At 45.6% G+C, this 26,630-nt stretch overlaps 1 protein-coding gene across 1 annotated transcript in view; it reads right to left on the reverse strand.

The window, feature by feature from the left end:
* The window catches only part of DDX41 (DEAD-box helicase 41), a 167,815-nt gene that overhangs the window by 20,618 nt on the left and 120,567 nt on the right, over positions 1–26,630 (reverse strand). Inside the window, exons 12-13 of the mRNA XM_069244503.1 lie at positions 26,497–26,568; positions 26,103–26,199 (exon numbers count right to left, since the gene is read on the reverse strand). Coding sequence (XP_069100604.1) covers positions 26,103–26,199; positions 26,497–26,568 — 169 coding nt within the window. The remainder of the gene's footprint in view (positions 1–26,102; positions 26,200–26,496; positions 26,569–26,630) is intronic.

Consider the following 26,630-nt stretch of genomic DNA (forward strand, 5'->3'; position numbering starts at 1 on the left):
TTTGGCAACCAGGAGCAGTCAGAAGAATGGACCAATACTGGCTTCAATTAAAACAAGCATTTACAATGCAATGGGTCTCGCGTTTGCTCATGTTAGAGCTGATCGCGTTGTAAACTCCTAACCCGACTTTTCACCTATCAGGCAAAAGTGCATTTATGTTCGTAACCCGAAAAAGTGAAATTAACTATGTAAAGCGCTCGACTTCAGCCAAGCGAGATTGCATTAGTAAATTAGAGAAAAAGAGGTCCACGAGCCCGATGGAAAACAGCGAGCCTCACATGTTTTCTGTACTTGGTCGCTGCGCTCGAGGAGGGCTAGCCACTGGAAAAGGCATGACATATGCGTGCCTTCGACTAATGAAAGCAAGCAGATTTTATTAGGCAAGCCCACAAACCAATAAAAAACACTGACGTGAAGTTGACAGGGCTCCGAGCCCTTTTCTAAATACTAAAGCGTCTCGCTGCGATACGCATGCGCGAGCGCATGCAACGCAGGCTCGACCCTAAAAATATATATATATCAAAACTTTATCCACCTACACACATGACCCCCAGTAGAGCTCCTTACCTTTGATCAAGCAGTGTTTAAAGAAGTGGAGGAAATATGCCCCACTAACATCAAGACATTTCTAAATATGGCTAAAGTGGAAAGACCGGCACTTGAGGAACTCAATTCTGTCACAAATATAACCATAAAACCAGCCGAGAAGGGTGGCAGTGACATCCTACAGATAATTGCAGCTTTTAAGAAGAAGTTTCAATGATTCCTCAAGGATCAACACAACTACAGAATTCTGAAGACAGACCCCCCACAACAGCAGCGATGATGGAAATTCACAGTATGGTAGACGAAACTTAACTTTTCTGTTAAATACAAAACCAGTCACTCCTTACTTCTTAGCTCTCCTGAAGATCCACAAAATTAGAATAACCTCGCCTGGACGACCCATAGTACCCAGTATAGATTCTTTACTAGAACCAGTGTCAACATTTTGTGATTACTTTTTAAAATCTCAAGTCCAGGGAACATAGACTTATTAAAAAGGCACAATGGATATTTTGAACCACATTAAGGACATAACCTTTGATCTACAAAACGGCTTGCTAATGGGCAGATACAGAAAGCCTACACGTGGGTCTACCGCAAGGAGACACTACAGAGATAATCCAGGAAACACTAGAGGATACGGAATGGACCCACTCCACTCCACACCACGAGAATTCGTTTTGGAGTGTGCAAAGTTAGCCTTAACAAGGAAATAATGTTCCTTCAAATTCAATTCATTTACAGAACCCTCTAGACATTGCTAATCTTGGGAAGTCCATCCATATCACCTACATAAGCCCATATAAGGTTTTATATATAAACGTAATTCATTACATACACTGACAACTTTTGGGCTGGGTTCTGGCAAGTCTTTACAAGAATTCTTGATTTGTAATAGTAAATCTTAATTTGGGACACTTTGTCCCTAGATTTCCAGCACCATACACTAACCAACCTGGGGGTGTGCAAGTCAATCAGGAATGTGATGACATCTCCTTGATTTTACAGGACAAATGACTTGCATCATAGGTCACACTAACCCCTCCGTAAATTCACAGAGGCATTTACAATATGGGATTGCATTTCCCAATAAACCCAGGACCAAGCATTAACATACACCTACGCAACCCAGGAGAAAAGGAACTAACACCATGTGTGTCTGCCTGGGAATTTAATTCCCAGGTGTACCTGGGGGGTGCGACAACATGCACATGAGCCCCAGAAGGGCATACCTTTGCGCTGGGCAATCATGGAGTGGTGCGATGATCCACGTGCTGCAGTGTACTAATGCTTAAAACCAGAGCAAACAAGAGAGCCTGTCAAGTATGCAGGACTCAGAGGACGTCTATGCATTCAGATGAGCAAGAACTCTTGATTCTGCTGGGGCACATCTCTTCACGGGCCTTTTTCATAATATTCTGTTTGACTGCTCTCTGATCTCAGCAGGATTTATGTAAGGATAACTTACAAGTGAGTATACATTCCTTTTCAGAGTTTGACTACAGAGTCCTCCTACGCCCAAGACCCTATGGAGCCATGAAATAGGCATGGGTAGTGTAGGTCTAGATGCTTATCTTCCTTGCATACTAGTGTGTTTCCACAATTTTCACCTATTTAAAACACAAGAGTACTCCCACTCCTACATGTGGTGCAGTGTTCATAATGCATAAACACTGTATCTGGCATAAAATGAACAATGTGCAACACTGCACAAGTGTATGCATTATTAATGAGAATGATAGCTGATCTTTTTTTTAGATTGCGGTCCAGATAAAAATAGGGTGACTCCCGTTGAATGGTTTGTACTTGTATGCATGCTTTTTAGTGTGTGAGAATGTCACACCGTAACAATATATCTCAGAGGGGTAAATAGTCACTGAGAATCACAATCTAGGGATCTAGATGGAATCCGGTCCTGAAGAAAGCCCATTGACACTTTTGGGCAGTTGATAGGGCAGAAAGAGGTCAACCTTTGATATTTGGGTCATATTCCCTAACAAAATCCTCTCCATTGTTTTTAACCTTTCCAAAGGTATGCACAATAAACTAAGCACCTAAATATAATCGTAGAAACTTGCAGGCAATTTTAATCAGAGATTCCGCTGTAATAAGTGCTCCGCTTAGAAATTGCGCTGAGCTCACCAACTCACATTAGGTGTAGTGGGTGAGGATCTGATGATGAAGCATGCCACTGGTGGTACCAGTGGGTGGGGATCTTTTTATATAATCTAAAACATTCCAATGTCCTGTTCTCTACCACCTAATCCCCTGTGGACAAGAAAACACAGAGACCCCTCTCATTCTCATAGAACTGTTGTAGACTGGAAAGACGAGGCTATCCTGAGCTACTGATTCTCAATGCCTCTAATGATAAATAAGAACAGTGTATGGCATCACTAAGTTTTTGCAAATGTTGAGGCATCTGAGACATTGTCCGATGCGATCATCAAGGTGTTCTGGTGTAAGACCAAAATCGGTTGATCATTTTGTAAATGTCCCCAAAAACTAGTAATGGCATACTATATGGTTTCAAGTAATCCTGTCATATGTCCTAAGAATATTGTCTACATCAAGGACTTCTGGGACCATAGAGAAGAACAGGACAAAGTTCCTTTATAAGGTCATGTAATGCAAGGTGACTTGCAATAATCCTTTTAACATATAATAGGGGAAGTGGCGTAACAAAACTTGAGGGGGTCCCCCTAAAAAGCACCTGGAGGAGGGGGGGGCCTATCCCATGGACCCAGTCAGAGGCCTGTTGCCTGTGCAGGGTGTACTGTGCTGAGGGAGCCCCAGGGGCTCGGGTACTTTGTTCCGCCAATGAATAGGGGATGCTTTAATACGTATAACACATGGCATTGCAACCACAAACTGCCTTCTTTTAAATACTTACTCCATTGATCAAATGAAAGACACCGGGGTTGTAGATATGCAGAACAAATGTAGAATATGTATTTAGAGACTAAACATGCAGTTTGCAATGTGTTGCAAAAATATTTTAGACATTTAATGCAATCCCCTTTCCAAAGCAGCTGTAGTTCAGAATGTCTGGCAATGTGCAGCGAAATTCTTTTTGTGCAATGAACGCAAGCTTTGTAGTACAGTCATACTTCCTCAAACACTTCTTATCTGCCAATGACTGCCAACCTTCAGGAAAATGTAGGAGAAGGAGCTAAAACGCTAACTTACCAGTTAACCTTTAAAGCAGGTGTTTAGAGTTTTGCTAGGAGACCTAACTTTTATACTGTCTGACAGCTCCGAAAGGATGCATAATTCAAGTATAATATATAGTTACAGTAGAGAAGTGATTTTTTTGTGTTTTTTTTTTATTTTTTTTTAACTAATGGTGACTAGTGGTGTCAGATGTGAACTATTTTCATTTAATAATTGCAAGCTCCCATTTATTATAAGGCTATAAAGTTAATAAGTTAATGTTTAAAGCCCTTTTAGGCTACTTTTAATATCGTATGGCTTCTAGTATTACTGTGGCGGGCTCTCATTTCAACAACAGGAAATGATTCAAGCATGTGAATCTACAAAAGATCCGGTGTTGGAGTATGAAAATTTACATAAACTATTTTATTTTAATAGCTGTACATCATGAAAATGTCCAAATCACAAAGAGAAAAAAAAAATGCACGAGAGCTTAGATGAGAGCCCACCCATCTCCCCAACAGAGAATGCTTTGGCTCAAGTGAAAGGTAGCAGAGTAGAGTAAAAAGTCACACTGCCAGTTTGGCTCCATCTAGAATAATGCATAGCCTCAAACGACACCAAGGCTATAAGGCGACATGGGTATACAGATCCATCTTTCCTATGCAACAGTACATGGCAGCTACAAGGGGAAAGTAAAGAGCGTACTGAGCTGTACTACAATTCTCCACCCACCTCACACTCTCCTCTAAAGCAACATTGTTACTTCTTCTGCTGCAGCACTTCAACCCAGTGGCAACAACTTAACTTACTCCGAATTCCACAGCACATAGCAAAGCTGCATTAATTCCTATTAGAACATTGGAATACTGGGGGCTCCATTGAAAACAATGGAGTGCTGCGGGCTTTTACTGGCCGGTAAAGGCCCGCAGCGCCAACATTCCAATGTTCGCTTTGTTCACAGCAACAGCTGTGAACAAAGCCTCACGGAGCCCGAGGGGATTTTAATCCCCTAGGGCTCCGTGATTTTTTATTTTTTTTTAATAGAACATTCTGCCCTGTGTGGCAGAATGTTCTAATAGCCTTAGAACCCGCCGTAGCGGGCTCTACCGGCTATTAAAGTCCCTCTCCCTTGTTAAATTTAACGCGGGAGCGGGCCTTTGGCTCGGGCATTTAACACGGGAGCGGGCCTTTAATAGCCGGTAGAGCCCGCTACGGCGGGTTCTAAGGCTATATTATACTCTCAAAGAGGTCTTCTGTCTTAGTGCAACTGGGGAAAATAATTTTCCAAAAGTAAACATCTTTTCTCGATTTAAACGTTATTATCTAAATGTAGCCATGTTATTTAAGTAAACTATATAACGACTGCAGAAAACAGGACTTCTCTTTGCAGATGCCCCCACTCCCACTTTTTGCCCCCATCTGAACTACAGGATGCTGGTTTTCGACTATGGCAATGACAATGTACTGAAGCCTGCTAACCAGGCTACAGTGCTAGTTTTCTTTCCCATAAAAATTAAACTCAATCGTAACACAACTGGCACACACTTTAGCACCTCTGAAAATCCATAGTAAACTGAGCCCCCGGTACCTGGGGCATCGGTACTAAAGAGGGTCCCTAAGGGCTGCAGCATGTATTATGCCACCCTAACAGACTCCCCATACAAATTACATGCAGATTGCCACTGCAGACTGCACGTCATTGTGCATACCATGAGTGAAAAAAAACATGGCACACCCACTGTGTGCCGTGTCCAAATCACTGCATATAACATACGTAAAACACCCCTACAGCAGAGGTCTTCGAGCCCTAGGGAAGGATGCATTATATTTTATTTGAGGACGTATCTGCATGAGCAGATATGTCCTTGTGATGTGTAGTTCTACTACTAGATAGTGCAAGTGAACACAGAAGCCGTCTTAATGTATCGAATGGGCACTGATCATTACGAGTTACCCAGCTACATAATGGATTCACTGAAACCTATAGTGCATGGTATCGAACTCCTTGTCTTAACAAATCCATACTGGTGTCAGTATTTATTCTGACATGCAACCAGACGGCATCTTAGAGGTGTCCCCTGAAACTTACTAGTCCGCTGGTGGGCTGGCTGACTGGTATCAAACAGCCTGCCACCAGAGACAGGTTTCTGACCCCCAGGATGTAACAGCCCGTGCTCTCAGAGGCCAGAAACAATGCGTGCTCTGGAGGAAGGTGTTATCACCTCTTCCAGCATGATGGCTAGTGAATCTGCATACCAAGTCCAGGGAATTCTAAGTCCCTGCCGCCTTTGATATGCGACCCCAGCTTCCCCAGACCTGAGAGATGCCCTCCTCCTACTACCCTGAGGCCCATTTGGCACCAGGACAGATGGGAAATTAGCTATGCAAGGAGGTGTCTTGCGCAACCAGGCTAGTCACATTCCTAAGGAGGGCAACCTCATGTGCTCCACGAAGGAGGGATTCCACCACCTTGTTTTTGGTGGAATCAGGAATTCTGGGACAGGGTTATGCCTACTTCCCATAGGAAATGGTCATATAGGGGGTGCAATCACTATAGGGGTATGCAGCATAATGGGTACTAACCTATACACCCCTAAATTGAGTATTTAGGTGCCCCCCTGACACCATGAACTGAGATTCATCTGACTGAAGAAGGAAGACTAGAAAGAGCTGACCAATGCTAAAACTGTGGACCAGCCTGGATTTTGGTGCCAAACCCTGCCTACCCTGCTGCTGTCCAGACAACTGCCCGGACCCGACTCGTCCTGCAGCTGTGCATGTCCCAAAAGCCTTGGAGGGCTGCCAGCACTTCGCAAACCAACCAGCATTTCCCTCGAAGCAGAGCAGCCACTTCCCTGCAACCTGCAGGCACCGACCGTGACATCTGGTCCATTGATCTGCTGACCACCGGGTCCACTGATGGAGCAATCATCCTGAAGGTGGATACCGTGCTTCAGGAGGACAGACCCATCTCCCCACCAAGTTTTGAGATGCCAAGCCAACCAGGAGTAGCGCTGCACCAATACACAGGGTAATGGAGCAGCTGCAAGCACCAAGGCTTGTTTGTGTCTAGATCAGACACCACCACCACCACAAAAAGATTGCCTGCCCCCGAAGGACGATGGACCCAATGAGGCTGCCCATGAGAGTGGCCCTACTGTCAGTTTTTCTTCCCCCTTTGCAGATCTAACCAAAACACCATGAGCACATTTGACACACAGGACCATTTGACCAACCACCTGCACCCAAGCACCCGGGGCCCACGACTATCAACAGTGGCCCCTCACTTCGGGGACCTGCATAAACTGAGCCCCGTGCTGGGAGCTCCCGGACTTGTCCCCAAGTCCCCCTCCGCAGCCTTTTTCTAGGTGTGCCTCTCTTTGCCAACTGTGCAGTGCGCAAGGAACCAAACTCCTGTAGCACCTCTGCACCCAGACACCCCAGAGCAGGTAAAACCAAACTACTGGTGGTTCTTGTGACCTAGGCCCCTAGCACCCTGAGACCTAAATGGGGCCCCCCCAGATACCTCTGCAAGTACCCGTATGCAGTACATGTTTCTTCTCCATTGAAAAGTATTACCGCGTAAAAGTGCATTTGTGTGTAATACCTCTGTGCAAAGTAATATCTTGAACAGTACTTAATTTTTTGTTGAAGATTTTTCGTGTCTAAAAATAATATAAAAAGTGTTATATTTTTCTAAAATTGGTCTTGAGTTTCTTTATGAGTGTGCGTCTCATTTATTGACTCAGCGTGTTCAACAAATGCTTAGCACTGCCCTCTGATAAGCCTAAATTGCTCACCCACACTACCACTGTAGGAAGCTGGCCTGGTGTGTGGTGAGTACCTGAGGTACTTACACCCTATAGCAGGTCCAGGTATCCCCTATCTGAGTAGTGTAGAGAGTGTCTAGAAGCCAGACTCTCTAGAGGTAGCTGTGGGTGAGCAGCCAAGGCTTATCTAGGAGAGATACAAAGCTCATGCAAAACCACGGTAGTCACACATCAGTTGTACAAAAATAAAGGTACTTTATTTTTGGTCACACAATAACACAAAGTACTAGAAGAGCCACCCTCCAATAGGAGGTAAGTAATTCACTAATTATATATACTATTAACTAGCAAGAGGCATATAAAAGGTTAGAAAACAGTGCAAAAGCAGGTAGACAGTAGCGACCCTAGGGGAGACCAAACCATATACAAAAAAAATTGAATGTGAACACAGGTCCCCCACCTAGGTAAGTGGAATGTGTAGAGGGGAGCTGGGGGTACTAGAAAACCACAGAGTTAAGTAACACAGTACCCCTCTCCCCACCACCTCCCCCCCCAGCGACCAGGAAAGCAGGAGCAAATCACTGGAATTTCCCCAAACCACCAAAAAGGAAGCAAAAGAAGAAAAGAAGACACCCAGGCAAGACTGCAAGAAACCAGCAGTAGATTCCTGGAGAGGAAGACCTGTGGAGAGAGGGGACCAAGTCCAAGAGTTACAGTGGAGTCCAAGGAGGAGTAGGATCTACTACCAACCCAGCTGTACTTGCAGGAGTTGGTAGACGGTGATGAAGAGAAGGTCAGCACTGCAGCCCTGGAGCTTGAGAAGAATTCCTGAGTGATGCAGAATATGTCCCATGCTGGAAGGAAGATTGCAGACGGGTGTTGGTGCAGGAATTCCACCAACAAGCCTTGGCAAAGGCAAGTATTGCGGTTGATGGAAAGTGGAGCTGCCGGGGGCCAGCAAGGCCCAGAAGGACTCAACCGGGGGTGGGTGGGGGGTGTTTAACGTCAGAGGGGACCCTCAGCGACAGAGAGCCCACAGGAGCAAAGGAAGCACCCACAGGAGTCGCACAGGACAGGGTCACATATGTTGAAGGAGCAGCACACAGAAGAAGGGTCCCACGCCACGAGAGAAACACACAGTGGGCTGTGCATTGCAGGAAGGAGTGCTGAGGGTTGCAGCTGTACGTATCCTGAAGTTTCCTTGGAGGAGATGCAAAGAAGCCTTGGTAGCTGCAAGAGAGGCAGTGCAAAGGGGTACTGTCCTGCGTGGGAAGGCAAGGGCTTACCCTGACCAAAGTTAGACAGCTAGCAGAGAGGACCAAGAGGACTACTCCGGACCACCACCTGTGATGCAGGATCCATGCAGCCGGTCGTCGTTGCAGTAGGTGCCTGTGGATGCAGGGGAGTGACTCCTTCACTCCAAGGGAGATTCCTTCTTCCTTCTCATGCAGGCTGAAAACTTTCTGCCCTCAGAAGATGCACAGCCGGGGAAATGTTGCAGAAGCACGAAGGAGCCATGGAAACAATGTTGTAAGAAGAGTCTTCTTCGTCAATGCAGATTGTTGGTTCGTGGAGGGACCAGTCACGGTTCCAGTGGCTGGAAGTCAAAGCAAGGTTGCAGAAGATTCCTGCTCAAATCTTGCAAGCCAAATCTGAGGACCCACCCTAGAGAGAGACCCTAAATAGCCCTGAGAGGGGGACTGGTCACCTGGCCAGGTGAGCACCTATTAGGAGGTGGCTCGGACGTCACCTGTCTGACCTGGACACTCAGATGCTCCCAGAGGTCCCTGCCAACCTTGGAAGCAAGATGGCAGAAACCAGAGACCCTCTGCAGGAGTTCTGAGCACCACCCCTGGGGTGGTGATGGACAGGGGATTGGTCACTCCCCTTTCCACTCCCCAGTTTTGCGGCAGAGTAGTGAACGGGGGTCCGAGAACCGGTGTGGACCAAATGTGCCCTTCAAAGCACAACCAGGGGCTTGGAGAGGCTATCCCTCCCAAGCCAATCACAACTATTTCCAAAGGGAGAGGGTGTTACCTCCCTTTCCCAAAGGAACTCCTTTGTTCTGCCTTCCTGAGCTTGATCAGATCAAGCAGTAGGAGGGCAGAAATCTGTCTGAGGGGTGGCAGCAGTTTGGGCTGCCTGGAAACCCTAGACGACTGGTGGGGGCAATGCTAGGGGTCCTCTAAGGAGTCCCTAGAGTGCATGGAATCATACTTACAATACTGGCAATAGTATTGGGGTATGATTCTAACATGTTTGATACCAGGTTCGGAGTTACCATTATGTGGCTGGACATAGGTAGTGACCTATGTCCAGTACATGCGTAAAATGGCATCCCCACACTCCCAAAGTCCATGAAAATGGCACTGGAGTTTGTGGGGGCACCTCTGCTAGTGCAGGGGTTCCCTCACACCCAGGTACTTGCACTCTGCCCTCTGGGCTAGGAGGGCCTGTCATAGGGGTGACTTATAGTGACCTATGGTAAAAAAGGGAGCATGCACCCTTTCACGCAAGCTGCAATGGCAGGCCTGCAGAACACTTTGCATGGACTCCCCATTGGTGACATAATACATGCTGCAGCCCATGAGGATCTCCTGGTAAACCAATGCCCTGGGTACCTGTGTACCATATACCAGGGACTGACATGGGGCCACTGGTGTGCCAAATGTGGGATGAAATGGTACAAGTTACCAAGTTAGAAGGGAGAGAGCATAATCACTGGGGTCCTGATTAGCAGGATCCCAGTGAACACAGTCAAACACACTGACAACAGGCAGAAAATGGGGGTAGCCATACCAAGAAAGAGGGTACTTTCCTACAACCACAAAAGAGAGCATTTAGGGTAATTACTTTAACCTCTGTCAGCCAATAAGGTTCGCCTGTAGTATCTGCATAGTGTACCCGTACATTTGGTACATTGCATAGATAGCCTGCTTCATACAACGACTAATCAATTAATATGTCCCAGTAGGGCAATCTACACCCACACTAACTCCTATCCTAATCTATTGTATGTAGTATCTTGCGTGCATTATCCGTCTTTGCAGTCGTATGGCAGGATTCACGAACCACTCTAATGGATCTCCCATACAAATTACATGCAGACTGCATGCCATGGTGCAAACAATGAGTGAAAACACCACATGGCACAGCCATTGTGTGCCATGTCCAAATCACAACCCATGGAGATCCATTCCCATTTGTGAATGGGTTACCACCTCCTTTATTGAGTCAGTGAAAGATGAATATTTTGCAACCACATTCCGGTCACAAAACATTCATACATGCCCTTGCAACTCACTATCAGGAAGGGACACCGTTTACACTCCCCTTCCTAATACCAACTCGCAAACTCTATTTTGCAATTTGGTAACTGGGTACAGAAACTCAAAATAAGGTTGGTACATGTCAAGAAGCTATTTAACAGTCACAAATGGCCAAATTTGCCTTTTTCAATCGCTAAAAACTTTTTTACATGTGGTGCAAGGAGACAATGCGAGAAGAATACTCTCAGCATATCGTCAAAAGAAGACCAGCCAGGAGTTAAAGAGACAATGAGAAAATATTATCAGCATATTGTTGAAAGAAGATTAAATATGTATTGCTGACTCTTAGAGATACTGTTATTTCAACAACTGGTGCACAAGACGTGCATCTCTGCAAATGCTTGCGTTATTTATATTGACTATCCAACTTTAGGCAGAAGTGTATTGTAGGAATTGTCAGGTAGCCTTGGCTATTAACCGGTTCTGTGCCTTGGACGAGGGGACCTCGTCCAAGGCTACAGTTCCCGTGTGCCTTGGACGAGGTCACCTCGTCCAAGGCACGGGAACTGGGGGGAGCGCTAGCGCTCACCCCCCACCACTCCCCCAAGGCGGGGATGGAAGGGGAAGCCCTTCCCCTTCCACCCCCGACCCCCCCCCGGCAATCTGATGATGTCAGCGCGCGCACAGCGCGCCAACGTCATCAAGTGCTGCCGGGAGGCGCAGGAAGCCATTTGCTTCCAGCGTGTCGAAGGGAGAGGACCTGTTAAGGTGAGTCCTTCCCTTTTTTGGGGTTTGGGGGGGGAGAAACAGACACAGGGGAAAGGAAAGGGTTTTTCCTTCCCCCCTGTGCCTGTTTTCACTAGAATCCTGCTCCACTAGACACCAGGGATTTTTGGGGGTATGTTTCTTTTGGGGGCGACCCCTTGGGCAAGGGTCGCCCCCCTGGGGGGCTATTTTTTTTTAGTATTTCGCCCCCCGGTGGCAGATCGCAGATTTTTCGGGCGATCTGCCCCCTGGGGGCGGGGGGGCGGAATCCACTAATCACCAGGGATTTCTTTGAAAATAAAAGTTTCTTTTGGGGGCGACCCCTTGGGCAAGGGTTGCTATTTTTTTTTAGTATTTCGTACCCCCCTTCCCCCCCACCCCCCCGGGAGGCAGATTGCCGATTTTACGGCCGGTCTGCCCCCGGGGGGTGGGCGAAATCCACTAGACACCAGGGATTTACTTTTATAAGTTTATTTTGGGGGCGACCCCTTGGGCAAGGGTGGCTCCCCTGGGGGGCTATTTTTTTTTCTGTTTTGGCCCCCCCCGAGGGCAGACCAGCCATGTGGCAGATTGGCCAATTTTTTTTACGCCCATCTGCCCCGAGGGGCAGAATCCACTTAGGTACCAGGGACAATTTCTAAGTTCTTGATGGTAGGGTGTTTGTCAACTGGCGAAGTATTTGTATTTGTGATTATAACAATTAATTTCTTCTTTTTCTTCTAGTTCAACGCTTTTGCTTCCTTTGCTGTGGATCCTTGCGGTTTTGGCAGTAGTTGTCCTGCGGTTTGCATAGTTGCATGTTTTAGGTAAGTGAAAGCAATTTACTCCAAAGGAGTATTGTTGACATGCATGAATGACATGTTTGTAGGTGGTGTACTAAATGCAGTATTGTGTGTGAAATTGTCCTTAGATTTGAGCACAATGATATTTGTGTTGTCATATGTCTAATTTGCTTTTTTCTTTTTAGTGGGATATCATTGGTGATTGCTGTGTCTGTGCAGAGTAGTTGCTTGGTGAGTAGCTTTTTCAGGCAAGTGAGTGGTAGAGTTTTTTTAGTACATAACTCTATGTGATAAAGCTACACTTTGTTTATTACTTATTTTAGTGCTAGTTGTTGTTGGCAATCCATTTGTTGTTAGTGAGGATCATGGCTAGCCGCAGAGTGACCGCTCAGCAGGTTGTTGGCATGCTCTTTGAGTCGTCTTCAGACCATGATTACGAGACTGACTCTGCATCTGAGGCAGAGGAGGAAGTGGGAGATTCTGGAAGTGAGTTTTCTGTCCAAGAGTATTCTTCTGATGAGGAAGCTACTCTCAGTGCAGATGAAGGGCCTGTTGTAGAGGAGGACATTGATGTGCCAAGAGTGCAGCAGCCTGGGGCTGAAGGGTTTCCCATTAGAAGACCTGACACCTGGATTGCCCCAAACATGGAGCAGCCACAGTTACCTGCATTTACTGGTCTCCCAGGGTGTAGAGTTAATACGGAAAACTTTTTGCCTGTCCATTTCTTTCACTTGTTTATGGACGATGTATTTTTTGAAGAGATTGTGGAGCAGACTAATTTGTATGCAGAGCAATATTTGCGGGACAACGATGCCAGACTTAAGCCTCAGTCTAGAGCTACTCAGTGGGTTCCCACACATCTGGAAGAGATGAAAAAGTTTTTAGGTTTGACTTTTTTGATGGGGTTGATCAGGAAGCCGTTACTGGCTTCTTATTGGTCTACTAGTCCCTTGATGGCAACAGCTATATTTCCTTCAACTATGACACGTAATCGGTATTTGCTTCTTCTTCATATGCTGCATTTTGTAGACAATGCTTTAGCCTTGCCACGAGATCACCCTGATTGTGACCGTCTTTTTAAGATTAGGCCTGTCCTTGATCATTTTGTAGATCAGTTTTCAGAGGTCTATGTTCCAGGCAAAGAGATAAGTATGGACGAGTCTTTGGTCCTTTTCAAGGGGAGTTTAGTTTTTAAGAAGTACATTCCTAGTAAGAGGGCACGGTATGGGATTAAATTGTATATGCTGTCAGATAGCAGTACAGGATATGTGTATAATTTCCGAGTCTACATTGGTAGGGATTCCAGTACTGACACTCCTGTTTGTCTGGCCACTTTTGGAGTTAGCGAAAAAATTGTGTGGGAACTTGGTAGACGGCTGTTTAACAAAGGTCACCATTTGTACATAGATAATTTCTACACTGGAGTGCAGTTGTTCAAGGAGTTGTTTAGAGTGGACACTGTTGCTTGTGGCACAATCCGTTCTAACCGGAAAGGCTATCCAAGGGAGCTTGTCTGTAAAAAACTTGAGAGGGGACAGTGCAGTGCCTTGCGGAATAATGAGCTGCTAGCTCTGAAATTGTCAGACAGGAGGGATGTGTACATGCTATCTACCATCCATGATGAGAGTACTTCCCCTGTGACTGTTTGGGGTCAGGTTGCGGAAGTGCGCAAACCTGCGTGCATTTTGGACTACAATAGGCACATGGGTGGTGTTGATAGAGTAAATCAGGGGTTGGAACCTTACACTGCTCTTCGTAAGTCTTACGTGTGGTATAAAAAGTTGGCCCTACATTTATTTAATTTGGCAACTTTTAATGCATTTATTGTATTCAAGGATTGTTCACCTGAGTCAAGGATGACATTTGTTAAATTTCAGGAGTCTGTGATAGAAAGCCTTATTGTGGTGGAACAGGCAAGAATTCCTAGAGTAGAAGTGGTGGAGGATGTGGCTAGATTGAAAGATCAGCACTTTCCAGATCACATTCCTCCCACTCCCAAAAAAGACTTGCCCACAAAGAAATGTAGTGTATGTGCCCGGAGATTAATCCGGAGGGAGAACCGGATGTACTGCCCCGAATGCCATTCAAAGCCTGGGCTGTGTGTGCCCAGCTGTTTTAGAAGTTACCACACAAGGAAAAACTTCTGGGAAATACCATGAGCGTAAGCTGTCTGTTTTATATTTTCAGATGTTTCACGGTTGGCATCTCTGTCATGTATTTAGTTAGAGCTTTTGTGTTTGTAGTTTTGTGCTTATTTTATAATTAGTTAGTGGTTTCTTTGTTGTTTATAAACAAAAAAAAAGTGATGGCGGTGTGCGTGGGGTGGGGCTTGGCTGGCGGTGTGCGTGGGGTGGGGCTTGGCTGGCGGTGTGCGTGGGGTGGCGCTTGGCTGGCGGTGTGCGTGGGGTGGCGCTTGGCTGGCGGTGTGCGTGGGGTGGCGCTTGGCTGGCGGTGTGCGTGGGGTGGGGTGGGGCTTTGCTGGCGGTGTGGGTGGGGTGGCGCTTGGCTGGCAGTGCCAGCCAAACGCCAGTCCACACTCCCATCAGCTGGTGTGATTCTTGTATCAGGGATGTGGGCGTATATAAGTGATGGGCTCTTGAGTGGCGCGGTCTGTCGATGTGAGTGTTGTAATGTGCTGGGCCCGTGGCTGGCGGTGTGAATGGTCTTGTGCGTGTCATGTATGAAAGGTGTGTGAATGGACTGTAAAGCGGTTGGTGCCTTGTCGCGGCTTTACAGCTCACGAGCTGTGAGTCATTTGTTCAGTTTTTTGCCTTTCAGTTATTAACAGTGCATTTCATTTTTGTGAAATCGCTTGTTAATAACATTTGATCCACTGAACCATCACTCACCCTTGTGCCAAATCCAACCAGTATGTGTGGTAAAAATGACAAAACCTGCTCCGCTGTAATCAGGCGTCGCAGCACACCTGTGACACGCTAGGTGCCTCGGGTGGGACCCCGATGATGAAGCATGCCACCAACTTGGTTGGTGGGTGAGGGGTCTTTTTCACATAACCTAAGTGCGTTTCTTTTCACAATTTTAGTGTTTGGCACATCACGGACGTATGTGGACACATCAAAATGATATATTACAAAACTACCTGTGTTTAGGGGGGAGGGGGCACCTATGTTTTTGGTCCTGGGTGCGGCCTTCACCTAGGGAAACCTACCAAACCCAGACATTTTTTTTAAACTAGACACCCCCAAGGAGTCCAGGGAGGTGTGGCTTGCGTGGATCCCCCAACATTTTCTTACCCAGACTCCTCTGTAAACCTCGAAATTTGCTTAAAAAAGCATATTTTCCTGACTTTTCTTAGTAGGATCACCACTCTAGCACAACATTCCTACTCCCCAGTGTTCCCCTCAGTCTCCCAAGTAAAATGACACCTCACTTATGTGGGTCCCCAAAGCAGAGTCAGTCTAAAGATGTATAAAAGAATATGTCCTTATAAACTCGCTGTGCTATCCCCTCTATCTCTACAAGTTTTGGGCCTTATTCTGTTGCAGGCACCTGGCCCACCCACACAAGTGAGGTATCATTTTTACCGGGAGACTTGGGGGAACGCTGGGTGGAAGGAAATTTGTGGCTCCTCTCAGATTCCAGAACTTTCTGTCACCGAAATGTGAGGAAAACGTGCTTCTTTAGCCACATTTTGAGGTTTGCAAAGGATTCTGGGTAACAGAACCTGGTCAGAGCCCCACAATTCACCCCTTCCTGGATTCCCCTAGGTCTCTAGTTTTCAAAAATGCACAGGTTTGGTAGGTTTCCCTAGGTGCCGCCTCAGCTAGAGGCCAAAATCCACAGGTAGGCACTGTTTTCTATGAAAAAATGTGATGTGTCCACGTTGTGTTTTGGGCCATTTCCTGTCAAGGGCGCTAGGCCTACCCACACAAGTGAGGTATCATTTTTATCGGCAGACTTGGGGGACCGCTGGGTGGAAGGAAATTTGTGGCTCCTCTCAGATTCCAGAACTTTCCGTCACCATAATGTGAGGAAAATTTGTTTTTTTAGCCAAATTTTGAGGTTTGCAAAGGATTCTGGGTAAAAGAACCTGGTCAGAGCCCCACAAGTCATCCCATCTTGGATTCCCCTAGGTCTCTAGGTTTAAAAAATGCACAGGTTTGGTAGGTTTCCCTGGGTGCCGGCTGAGCTAGAGGCCAAAATCTACAGGTAGGCACTTTGCAAAAAAAAGCTCTGTTTTCTGTGAAAAAATAGGATGTGTCCACGTTGTGTTTTGGGGCATATCCTGTCACGGGCGCTAGGCCTACCCACACAAGTGGGGTACCATTTTTATCGGGAGACTTGGGGGAACGCTGGGTGGAAGGAAATTTGTGGCTTCTCTCAGATTCCAGAACTTTCGGTCACCATTATGTGAGGAAAATGTGTTTTTTTAGCCACATTTTGAGGTTTGCAAAGGATTCTGGGTTACAGAACCTGGTCAGAGCCCCACAAGTCACCCCATCTTGGATTCCCCTAGGTCTCTAGTTTTAAAAAATGCACAGGTTTGGTAGGTTTCCCTAGCTGCCGGCTGAGCTAGAGGCCAAAATCTACAGGTAGGCACTTTGCAAAAAACACCTCTGTTTTTTTTTTTAAAATGTGATGTGTCCACGTTGGGTTTTGGGGCGTTTCCTGTCGCGTGCGCTAGGCCTACCCACACAAGTGAGGTATCATTTTTATCGGGAAACTTGGGGGAACATAGATTAGCAAAACAAGTGTTATTGCCCCTTGTCTTTCTCTACATTATTTCCTTCCAAATATAAGAGAGTGTGTAAAAAAGACATCTATTTGAGAAATGCCCTGTAACTCACATGCTAGTATGGTCACCCCGGAATTCAGAGATGTGCAAATAACCACTGCTCCTCAACACCTTATCTTGCGCCCTTTTTGGAAATACAAAGGTTTTCTTGATAGCTATTTTTCAATCTTTATATTTCAGCAAATGAATTGCTGTATACCCGGTATAGAATGAAAACGCACTGCAGGGTGCAGCTCATTTATTGGCTCTGGGGACCTAGGGTTCTTGATGAACCTACAAGCCCTATATATCCCTGCAACCAGAGGAGTCCAGCAGATGTAACGGTATATTGCTTTCGAAAATCTGACATTGCAGGAAAAAGTTACAGAGTAAAACGTAGAGAAGAATTTATGTTTTTTTCTCCTCAATTTCAATATTTTTCTTTTTTCAGTTGTTATTTTCTGTAGGAAACCCCTGTAGGATCTACAAAAATGACCTCTTGCTGAATTCAGAATTTTGTCTACTTTTCAGAAATGTTTAGGTTTCTGGGATCCAGCATTGGTTTCACGCACATTTCTGTCACTGACTGGCTTGGCTAGCTTATGTGGACAAAAAGTTACGAGGGCCTAAGCGCAAACTGCCCCAAATAGCCAAAAAAAGGCCTGGCACAGGAGGGGGAAAAGGCCTGGCAGCGAAGGGGTTAAGACATCTTACGTTTAAGGGAGTGGCAGTATCAGGACTCAGATGCTGTTCCTTTCTATGTCTAGCTATATGGCTGGTATACATTTTGTGGATTCTTTACGGCACAGGGGACAGACAGACAGACAGACACCTCCCCTCCACCCCAACCCCTTTATCAACGTGTCAACAAGAAACAGGAAGCCATTTGAACTGCAACAACCCCCACAACCCACTAAACAGTACTTGAGTGAGATGCGTTTCAAGTAAGGATCAATCTTATGAAATATCACAGGGATGATAAAGGCACCCAAACCATTTTCCCTTATAGAAAGGCACACTCAAGAACATTAGGACACCATGGATATATTTTAAAGATTTATTTAAAAAACAAATCCTTATACTGGTGCCTTTATATGGCATTCATATGTAAATATCGAACCTAGAAAGGGGATGCCTCAAAGAAAAAAACATGATAATGATAAAAACTATGTTTACGCTTTCTATTGATTTTTTCTACGTTGTTAATCTAGTGTTTATATTTCATGGCTTAATCGTGTTTCTTCTGAAGATGTTTAGTCGGGGACAGGGTGTTGACAGCGATGATCATTGTGGGCAAAGATTGGGCACTGAAGCATTCTTTTAGATCACATTAATGACTATGTTGATGAATCTGAATATACGTGGAAGAACAGTGAATGCTGCCTGTAAAGAAATGCCTCCTTTTGCATTAACAACCCCAAATATTTGGACTGATGGTGCTGTTTTTTGTTTTACTCAGAATGCACTGAGGCCAGATCACCAGATCGCAGTGCCAGTGTACTGATGTAGTGCTGGATTGATAATACTAAATTGGCAGAACCTGATTTACTTATAGGTCTCTAGTAGATGGTACTAGAGGTACACAGGGCTGGTAAGTTAAAATGTCCCATTAAGGCTGAAATACGAACTGTGTAACCCTGGCTGTGGCAACACGTCTCACAGCATGCCCCTGCAGACTAGCAGAGCAGTTTTAAACAACTAACTCGACTTTGCCATTTAAACTATGGCAAAGCACAGCCCTCTCTTTTTAATATATATGTATGTACATATAAGTCACCCCTACAACAAGCCTATCAAGTCTTAAGACAGCGTTCTGATAGTAAAAAGCAGGGCTGTATTTGTATACGTCTAACAGTAAAACATCAATTTTTCATTTTTTCTTTGGAAAGTCTAGTAACCCCATTGGTGAGTACAGGGTTACACGCTGACCATTCAGCTGTGCTAACGTCTGAGTGAAACTACTAAAGTTGATACTTCAAGGTATCAAATTAATCTGCATGTTAAATCCGACTTGATGCCCAAGTGAATGTAATTTAACTTTTGAGTAAGGGCAACTTTTAAAAAGTTGCCATTCTGCTGTCCAAATTTTCCAGTGGCCACACACAGCTGCTGGCCACAAGACAGAAGCCCCCTTTGAAGGGCAATTGGTGGATACACACAAGGGGCTGCTCTATTGATAATGTTGATGGGTTGGCGTTAGGGACAGAGAGGGGAGACCTGTCACTAAAACATACCAAAAGAGGGGTTCTGCCACCTCGAGAGTGGGCAGAATAGTGCACTCTGGATAACGAGATTCCACACTATGCAAGAAGTCATCATCAGGTGGGAACGTTCTACTTATTGACTAGTGACCGCCACTTTCCCCAAGGGCATTTTCACAGTACAATTATGGCATCCCCAGTACCCAGGCCTCAGATCATCTGGACTGGAGATAGGACTGGGGAAAAACTACCCTGCTGTTCCCTGAACCTGGCAAGAGAGGCTGATTTAGCCGCTGAACTGCACCTGCTGATCCTTGGGCAAGGAAAGAGAAGATTGTGCCTGTATCATGGAAAAGTCACCACTGAACCCCAGTTAGAGATGGTGAGCTCCAAGAGTCAGTTGGCTGACTTCCTCTTACAGCACTAGGGCCACAAAAGCTGAAGTAGACCCTTCTGACCAGTTAGTAGGCAAAAATCGCTTGACCGCTGTTAACTGCCAACGTGCAGCCCGGACGACATAGTACCAATGCTCAAAGGTTGCACCCGAGTCTGCCAAACACAGGAGTGTCATCTAAGTGCAGTTTGGTCACTCAAGACAGACACAAGCCTTCACCAAAAGGAACGGCTGGTTTCCCTGTGCCCAGAGATCAGAAGTCCAGCGGTACCTGGACATTTGCTGGACCAAAGAGGCCTTCGAGGGACATTAACTCCTATGGCCAAAGTCACCCCACCCAGACCGTGCACCAAAAAGTTATCCCAGCAAGACCCCGGCCGACTGCACTGTGCCCTCAGCATCCTAGAGCATCTTCAGCAACCTGTATCCCTTGCATCAGGACCACTCCATTGAAGACTGTGGCAGTTCACCCATAGAATCTGCAATTGGACTGGAGTCTGCTTTAGTGGGAAGGTAACTGTTCTACTACTCCTCACTAGTACCCCAATCTTCCACCCGTCACAGTCTGTAAAGCTTTAAGAGGTGTGTATGGCTACTCTGGCCCACCTTGGTCGACAAAGTTTCCAAACTTTGCAGTTACCAATGCTTGTTGGCGCTTTTGAATAAAATACTGAGATTTACATCTTACTAAAAAATGTAATCTCCGGAACCCTCCAGCAGATCTTGTTTGTTTTGGTGTTTAAAATTGTTAAAATATCATCTATTTTGGTAAATTGGTGTGGGACTTCTTTCGTGTTCCGTGACAGTCTTATTCTATTGTTTTGGTACTTCTAAATGCTTGATACTTGTTACTTTGTTTAAGCCCGACTGCTCAAAGTCACAGCTTCCCAGGGTTAGGCCAAGGTTTAGCAAACAAACCTGAATGGATCCAAACTGGTTTCAGGAGTGTATTCTACAGTGGGGGCATTACTAACACATGTAGTACACCATAATTCTCCATACTGCTTCAACTTGTGTACTTCATAATGTCCTAGGGGTAACCTTAAGATCGAGTAACTAAGAACACTCTTTCTATAATTACAGTAGGGCCCCAACTACGAGTGGCATGAAAATGCGCCAGATTTTGCTCTCCCCCAGAGTTACCAACATAGAACCCACTATGTGAAGGACTCTGAGAGACCATGAAAATTTACCAGGAGAGCCTGTATTTTCTCATTTTCCTCTGGACTTTCACCAGCCAAAATCTCCAAATAATAGAAAAACCTGTATATTATTTCATAGGCTGAATCAGACCCAAGGGCCTATTAAATACATAAAGGTAAAACATTCCAACACAATGAAATATTATTTGTTTGCAAGATTCCTCTGTTTTTTGATTCCTTATAAAAAGACAGCTGCAGGTTGGACACACTTAAAATCTCGTTCTGTGACGAACAATCATAAAAATTATTTTGCCACAATTTCTCTACCTGGGAAAAACTCCACCACTTTGGTTTCTTAAGGATGCAACGTGAACTAAGTGCATTTACTTTGAACAATAAGGCCCACAAAGTACCGAAGACTATATTGCAGAGCCAATCAATGGATGGGAGTTTGTGATTCCCCAAAGCAGACCATTAATGAATCACATCCCAGATATGCCATGCACTCAACAAGCATCACTGAACCTATATTAAACCTGTGTGGTCATGGTAAGGACTGGTCATCTATCCCATCACTATTTATTTTGTGGCTACCCAGTGAATTTAGATTACCAATTCACAAATCTCTATCCCCCATGGTCATTGTGTTGACTAAGGGAATCCTATTTAGGAAAGGTAGTACACAACATATCCATTCCCTAGAGCGCTGTGTTTGATGCCAATTACAGTCTTGGGTTTACAGACTCCAGATTCAGTAGATAGAAATCTCATGCTCACCCTTTAATGGGAAAACAATATCCATACGGGCAGTACTGGTCAGAGATGCATCTATAGAATTGTTTAACTTGCCACGTTAATCATTAAGACTCAACCAACTGTTACATTTAGTGAACTGGCTAGAGATTAAAGAAGAAGGTGGATGAAAAGACCCATCTAGTATTTTTTCCTTGCAACACCATGTAAGGAAATGCCTCCTTGGCATGGTTACCCCCTGACTTTTTGCCTTTGCTGATGCTAAGTTTTGATTTGAAAGTGTGCTGAGGCCTGCTAACCAGGCCCCAGCACCAGTGTTCTTTCCCTAACCTGTACTTTTGTTTCCACAATTGGCACACCCTGGCAGCCAGGTAAGTCCCGTGTAACTGTTACCCCTGGTACCAAGGGCCCTGATGCCAGGGAAGGTCTCTAAGGGCTGCAGCATATCTTATGCCACCCTATGGACCCCTCACTCAGCACAGACACACTGCTTGCCAGCTTGTGTGTGCTAGTGGGGATAAAAAGACTAAGTCGACATGGCACTCCCCTCAGGGTGCCATGCCAACCTCACACTGCCTACAGGTATAGATAAGTCACCCCTCTAGCAGGCCTTACAGCCCTAAGGCAGGGTGCACTATACCATAGGTGAGGGCATACATGCATGAGCACTATGACCCTACAGTGTCTAAGCAAAACCTTAGACATTGTAAGTGCAGGGTAGCCATAAGAGTATATGGTCTGGGAGTCTGTCATGCTCGAACTCCACAGCACCATAATGGCTACACTGAAAACTGTGAAGTTTGGTATCAAACTTCTCAGCACAATAAATGCACACTGATGCCAGTGTACATTTTATTGTAACATACACCCCAGAGGTCACCTTAGAGGTGCCCCCTGAAACCTTAACCAACTACCGGTGTAGGCTGACTGGTTTTAACAGCCTGCCACACACCAGACATGTTGCTGGCCACATTGGGAGAGTGCCTTTGTCACTCTGTGGCTAGTAACAAAGTCTGTACTGGGTGGAGGTGCTTCACACCTCCCCCTGCAGGAACTGTAACACCTGGCGGTGAGCCTCAAAGGCTCACCCCCTTTGTTACAGCACCCCAGGGCACTCCAGTAATTGGAGTTACCCGCCCCCTCCGGCCACGGCCTCACTTTTGGCGGCAAGGCCGGAGGAGATGATGAGAAAAACAAGGAGGAGTCACTGGCCAGTCAGGACAGCCCCTAAGGTGTCCTGAGCTGAGGTGACTCTGACTTTTAGAAATCCTCCATCTTGCAGATGGAGGATTCCCCCAATAGGATTAGGGATGTGCCCCCCTCCCCTCAGGGAGGAGGCACAAAGAGGGTGTAGCCACCCTAAGGGCTATTAGCCATTGGCTACTAACCACCCAGACCTAAACACACCCCTAAATTCAGTATTTAGGGGCTCCCTAGAACCTAGGAACTCAGATTCCTGCAACCTAAGAAGAAGAGGACTGCTGATAGTGGCTCTGTTCACCAAAGAGTGCAACTTTGCAACAAAGAAGCAACTTTGAAACAACTTGCATTTCCCGCCGGAAGCGTGAGACTTGGCACTCTGCACCAGACGCCCCCGGCTCGACTTGTGGAGAACAACCACTTCAGGGAGGACTCCCCGGCGACTACGAGACCGTGAGTAGCCAGAGTTGACCCCCCTGAGCCCCCACAGTGACGCCTGCAGAGGGAATCCCGAGGCTCCCCCTGACCGCGACTGCCTGCTTCAAAGACCCGACGCCTGGTAAAGACTCTGCACCCGCCGCCCCCAGGACCTGAAGGATCCGACCTCCAGTGCAGGAGTGACCCCCAGGTGGCCCTCTCCCTTGCCCAGGTGGTGGCTACCCCGAGGAGCCCCCCCCCTTGCCTGCCTGCATCGCTGAAGAGACCCCTTGGTCTCCCATTGCTTTCTATTGAAAACCCAACGCTTGGTTGCACACTGCACCCGGCCGCCCCCGTGCCGCTGAGGGTGTATTTTCTGTGTGGACTTGTGTCCCCCCCCGGTGCCCTACAAACCCCCGTGGTCTGCCCTCCGAAGACGCGGGTACTTACCTGCTGGCAGACTGGAACCGGGGCACCCCCTTCTCCATTGAAGCCTATGCGTTTTGGGCACCACTTTGACCTCTGCACCTGACCGTCCCTGAGCTGCTGGTGTGGTAACTTTGGGGTTGCTCTGAACCTCCAACGGTGGGCTACCTTGGACCCACACTTGAACCCCGTAGAGGGTTTACTTACCTGCAAAAACTAACAAACTCTTACTCCCCCCAGGAACTGTTGAAAATTGCACTGTGTCTAGTTTTAAAATAGCTATATGTCATTTATGTGAAAACTGTATATGCTATTTTGCTAATTCAAAGTTCCTAACGTACCTACCTGCAATACCTTTCATTTGAAGTATTACATGTAAATCTTGAACCTGTGGTTCTTAAAATAAGCTAAGAAAATATATTTTTCTCAACAAAGACCTATTGGCCTGGAATTGTCTCTGAGTGTGTGTTCCTCATTTATTGCCTGTGTGTGTACAACAAATGCTTAACACTACTCCTTTGATAAGCCTACTGCTCGACCACACTTCCACAAAATAGAGCATTAGAATGATCTCTTTTTGCCACTATCTTACCTCTAAGGGGAACCCTTGGACTCTGTGCATACTATTCCTTACTTTGAAATAGTGCATACAGAGCCAACTTCCTACACACCAGATAAATATTTACATCATGGTGTGCAGCTTTCACCTTACTGGAAAACATAACTATATGTTGCACTGAGGAAGAGTTTTAAATATTGCACTGACTGACAAGATATGGTCTAAAGTATGGTCCAGAGCTGCTATGCAAGATATGTTCTAAACATAATAAAAATGCTCATAAAATAAATCACAAGAAGGTACTTTATTCCTGCCAGACTTAAAGCGACGTTTGGTAGCTCAGACCTTTGCTGGAAAAGATGTTGAATATTGGTCTCCTTATTCATTTAGGGAAGTCAAGTGTGGACACACAGTCCTATTAGAAACTTAATATGGGACAAAATGTATTTCCAATAGGCACTGACCTAGGCCTCGACCATGTATTCTGCAGCTAGATGATTCAGGAAAAACAGCGATTACCCACTCATGATTCTCAGAGGGATGAGCCTAGACTAGCCATAACTCACATGGGGAAAGTTATGCCCCAAGGTAAAGGAGAGAATGCTTAAGTTTGAAAAAAAAATGGTTGCCTTTTAAAACACGTCAAAGAGACCATTTGGGGGTGGGCAGTGTTTATACATTCCTATTCCATTTCGTTTAAGTCTAGCCTGGGCAGACTGTTGCCCTCCTTAGAAAACTTCAATGAAGGAAAGTGAAAATGATGTATAATTCTATTGACCTACTTTTACTTCAGAGATGTCTGATGTTTTTGTTACTTTCTTTTTCCTTGCCTGGGTGGGGGGTTCGTAGATGCGTTTTACTGTATGATTTTGGACCTTTTGTTTTTCATGATCTTTTGCTTACTGTGGAAACTACGATGCTGTTGTCCTCCTGAAAAAGGCCTAAATTAAGTTGTTAAAAAAATGATGGTGGCCATGGTGTTTGTTGGGGACACAACATGATCAAATGAGCCTCCCCCACTAGCAGTAATGAGGAATCATAGGTTTTTAGACTTTGGAAAGATAATTTGTTACTGGGAATTCATCTCAGCATTGTATTGACGAGAGCCCCTCCACTTCCACACAGTTCAGAGCAGTTTCGTCAGGACTAGTCTACAGGGAAGTGGTCAGTGATTGACATGACTGTGGTCTAATCAGGAAGGCGATGCCCCTTATGTGCCCAACAATGGAAATGTTCCTCATAGAGATCACAAACAGCACTGCAACCTTCAGATAGGTTTCTGAGGATCCAAGTCAAGTAGGAATGACAATTCACATTTAACCTTGTATCAGCCTTCCCAGTCATGTGCGGCAGCTTCAGCAATAGTGCTGGACAACTGAACTAAACAATGTAGTGACTTTCGTCTGGTTCCCAACCCGGAAACCTAGACGTTTTTCTCCAATGCACACATTCCAAGCACTGGGTTATATACGTGGGGGGACAATCTCATAAGTGTCCACAAGTTGTACTATCTGGACATAGTCACAGAAGTCACCACAGCTCAGTGTGTACACAGGATATATGACAATTCAGTAAGAGACAGATGGAACAATACAACAATCACTAAAGAGCACAGCAGCACACAACACTCACCAAGGCTCACTGCTGCTTGTCATGACTAAAGAGTGTTATTACAGCAGACACCTGCCACCCAATGAAGGACTATACAACTCATAGCAGTCACCATCAACCTGTGACAGCTGCTTTGGGTGATTGCAGCATATATACAACACCCAATTAGTGTCACTATCAGTAAAAGTGCTAATTGTCAAATACTAAAGTACCACAAAGTGTTTCACACCTAACAAAAAGAGAAAGATTTCCACTTCAGAGAGAACAAAACACTATCTGATATTCAATACTGCGAACAAATACAACAGAACAAAGTCAGACTAGAAAACAAATTTGGTTATGAAGCTGAACAAACTCAGGTAAGGAGAAAATTAACCTTTCCCTCCATGGATGGCCACGGCCTCCACACCCTTCAAAAGGAGATACTCATGGATTGCGTCCACATCTGCCTTCTTCTCAGCAAATATCAGCACCTAGGAGAGGAAAAGGAATCACAATTATTATGCAAAAAAAATAGATTAGGACAACAAAGACGATCTTAGAGGAGAGTTGAGAGTGCAACCTGAGAACAGAGATCCCCAAAACAGAAACAAGGCTCAACTTCTCTGCACCAAAGAGAAAGGGACACTCTCCTTCAGAAAATAAATCCTACAACAGAAGTCTAGTGTTTGCTACCCTAAGAACCTTTTCAAGGTAGGGAGCCAAGAGAAGTCTCTTAACAAATCACCCAAGAAAGAAAAGAGATGACAAGTGTAAAAATTACATCTTACCGGAGGAGGAGTCTTCTGGAGACACTCCAGTAGATAAACCATCTTTGCTTCCTCTTTAACATACTCCACCTCCTGCAAAATACACAATACAGAATGAGGCAATAAAAACCGAAGGTACTATCCTCCCCAATCTC

Source organism: Pleurodeles waltl, chromosome 7 (assembly GCF_031143425.1).
Source record: "Pleurodeles waltl isolate 20211129_DDA chromosome 7, aPleWal1.hap1.20221129, whole genome shotgun sequence".
Classification (NCBI taxonomy): domain Eukaryota; kingdom Metazoa; phylum Chordata; class Amphibia; order Caudata; family Salamandridae; genus Pleurodeles; species Pleurodeles waltl.